We start from the raw sequence: 2,715 nt of genomic DNA on the forward strand, positions 1-2,715 counted from the left end.
AATTCTTTCGTTAATTTTTATATATATATATATATATATATATATATAGCATTGCTCATGTCAGCAGTTATCCATTACAAGCTGTTCATTTCTGAAGTTGTTGAGACACACCAAATAGATTCTTAATTTTAATCAATATAAACTAAGTGCATTGACTTTGACTTTGGATTGTTTTGTGCATGCAAGTGGGGATACACAAAGTCCAATAATTTACTCTCTTAAACAAGGGGAAGAAATCATACATTTGGTTGGCTATTACCAATCACATTTTGTCCTGACCTAAAAATGTCAAGAAATCTCTACTATATAAAAATGTGCTTTAATTTCTTTTTTACGTATCACAAAGTCTAAGTTTTTTTCCCCCTCTTTACTATAAGCTCAACTCAGAATAATTAACAATATGGATAACAAAGAAGACAAATCAGAAATTTCGCGATCATCCATCGAAGAAGTTGATGAACATAAAGCAACAAAGTCGGAAGAAATTGATAATGATCAAGTGATCGTTGATCTACCAAAGATTGTAACAATCGAAAGTGATGCAGATACAAATGCAAAGCAAGTTAAAGACGAAGAAGAAAATAATAATGATCAAGTAATTATTGATCCACCAAAGATTGAAAGTGAGGCGAATATAGATGCAGAGCAAGTTAAAGACGAAGAAGAAAATAATAGTAATCCAGCTGAGGGAAACAAGAATGAACAAGTTGAAAAAGATAGAATGGAAAGTTCAGAATTAGTAAAGATAAATCAAATTGAAAAAGAGACGAAATGCCGGCCAATAGCATTTCTTTTGGGACTTCCATTTGCCTTAATCTCTCTGGTCATCGCTTTTATTGGAGGAATTATCTGGATTATCGGGTTTGTCTTTCTATAATCTATTTTTATTTTGCCACTTATTACATATATGTGCAGTAACATATAGTTTATCTTTTGAATTTTGGCGACTTAATAGTTAAACTCATTGAAAAAGATCGGTCAAAACTCCTAGCTCCTAGAAGTGTCTAACTACCGGCCGAGGCGGATCTAGAGTACACGAGTTTTCGAGAATCCAATAACTTCGTACAAAACTCTACATTTATATTGAGAAATTTATTAAATATATAATAAATATCTATTGGGAATCTAATAACAAAGCAGTCACTTGGTCCAACGTTGGTGAAGGAACCCACTTAAGCTTAGTTGGCCTTCTATATGATGGTTTGATTCCGCTTGGGCACATATAAAGAAGTTTTCTTTTTGTAATTTGAATTTATTGAGAATTCATAAACTTCAAATTTTGAATTCGCCTCAACTTAATGGAAAAATCATAGAATGATTTTATGTATTTACTTTTGTTTTTCTTACTAAACACATGGACAGAAGTCACGACTATTAATTAGTGTAAGATTAATTTGTGGGAAAATTTCTATCGTGGCCATCCAAGTAAAGGTTTGTATTTTTGCACAAAAAGTTGTGAACTGCTAATCAATTTAAGAGTGTTTATTAGTCTGACTTAATTCTAAGTAGCTTAAATTTAATTTATTGTTAGAGAAAGCTGTTGGATTTTAAAGGTGTAAACATGAAATGAAGGTTGTGACTCTCCTGAAGGGTTGTGACTTTTACGAAGTGTTGTAACCTCTATGAAAGGTTGTATCTTTTCTAAAGGGTTGTGACCGTTTGAAAGGTTGTACCTTTTCCAAAGGTGGTTGTGACCTTTTTGAAAGGTTGTCTTTGTTCCAAAGAGTTGTGACATTACCCTTTGTTGGCTATAAATAGAGAGACTTTCTCTCATTTTTTTTATCGAATTCTTCCCTTCTTTTGCATACATTTCTTACAAAACAAAATCGATCGATTGTGTTTGTGTGTTGATTCGTTGGTGTCTTTTTGAGTTCGTTGAAATTATTGAAGTTTGAGGTACCGCTACTTCTTTAATGGTTAATCTGTTTTATTTTGGGAGGAATTAATCTGCAACCTCGGGTACTTGAGGGGATTAAATTTTCTTAAGGACGGGTTCTGTGGACTCAGATAGTTCTTTGTTTTTCTTTTCATCTTTTATTATTTCTGGTTTGTTAATCTGAATACAGGAGTCAACAAAAACTATATATATATATGATGTTAATTAAATGTAAAAGTTAATAAGAATTTTGGTGATGGTGCAGGTTGATTTTGACTTGCATATGCCCCTGTTGCTTTTGTGTGACTGTGTTGGTAGAAATGGCACTTGGTCTAGTGAATGCTCCTTTTCAATTCTTCCACTATATCACTGATAAAATACCTTTCTGATCAATTAATTAAGACCCTTCCATATGGGATTAATTAAGTTGAAGATTACTCAATTTTGTACATAAGAAGAAAAAATGTGTGTTTTATATATTTGTCGTGTCTTCAATTTTTTTTTCTTTTGATGCTTCTCTTTGGTCTCTTCAAGTGTACTACATGCAATAATTTTCTTGATTTGGTTGGTTAGTTTTGTTCTTGATTTTTATACAACTTTAGATTATTAATGTAAATTTCATATATATTTATATTGTGCTCATAAATATTCAACGTAAGTGTGATCTTATAAAAAAAAAACAATGTGTAAAAATTATGTAGTATTTGAGAATTTATAAGAATGAAACTAATCCATTCTTAAAAATCTTCTTATCTAACGTAAAGTCTTTCTAATTCAACCTATTCGTAACTTTTATCTCTTGAACTTTGATAAATTTCCATATTTTCAACTAAAAAAAA

The 2,715-nt window shown here is 31.0% G+C and overlaps 1 protein-coding gene across 1 annotated transcript; it reads left to right on the forward strand.

Annotated features, from left to right (window-relative positions):
* Positions 1-366: 366 nt before the first annotated feature.
* On the forward strand, positions 367-2,503 carry LOC125835322 (uncharacterized). The gene is made up of 2 exons (XM_049514446.1): positions 367-861; positions 2,142-2,503. Exons 1-2 carry the CDS (start codon positions 401-403, stop codon positions 2,263-2,265), a joined length of 585 nt encoding a protein of 194 aa, XP_049370403.1. The 5' UTR covers positions 367-400; the 3' UTR covers positions 2,266-2,503.
* The last annotated feature ends 212 nt before the right edge of the window (positions 2,504-2,715 follow it).

This window comes from Solanum verrucosum, unplaced genomic scaffold, assembly GCF_900185275.1.
Source record: "Solanum verrucosum unplaced genomic scaffold, falcon-dt-bn FXZP01001278.1, whole genome shotgun sequence".
Classification (NCBI taxonomy): Eukaryota; Viridiplantae; Streptophyta; class Magnoliopsida; order Solanales; family Solanaceae; genus Solanum; species Solanum verrucosum.

Excerpts from the sequence above, each read along its gene's own strand:
- LOC125835322 (XM_049514446.1), top strand. The coding sequence starts at position 401 with ATGGATAACAAAGAAGACAAATCAGAAATTTCGCGATCATCCATCGAA. Across the intron at positions 862-2,141 it reads GGAATTATCTGGATTATCGG|GTTGATTTTGACTTGCATAT; the intron begins GTTTGTCTTTCT and ends GTGATGGTGCAG.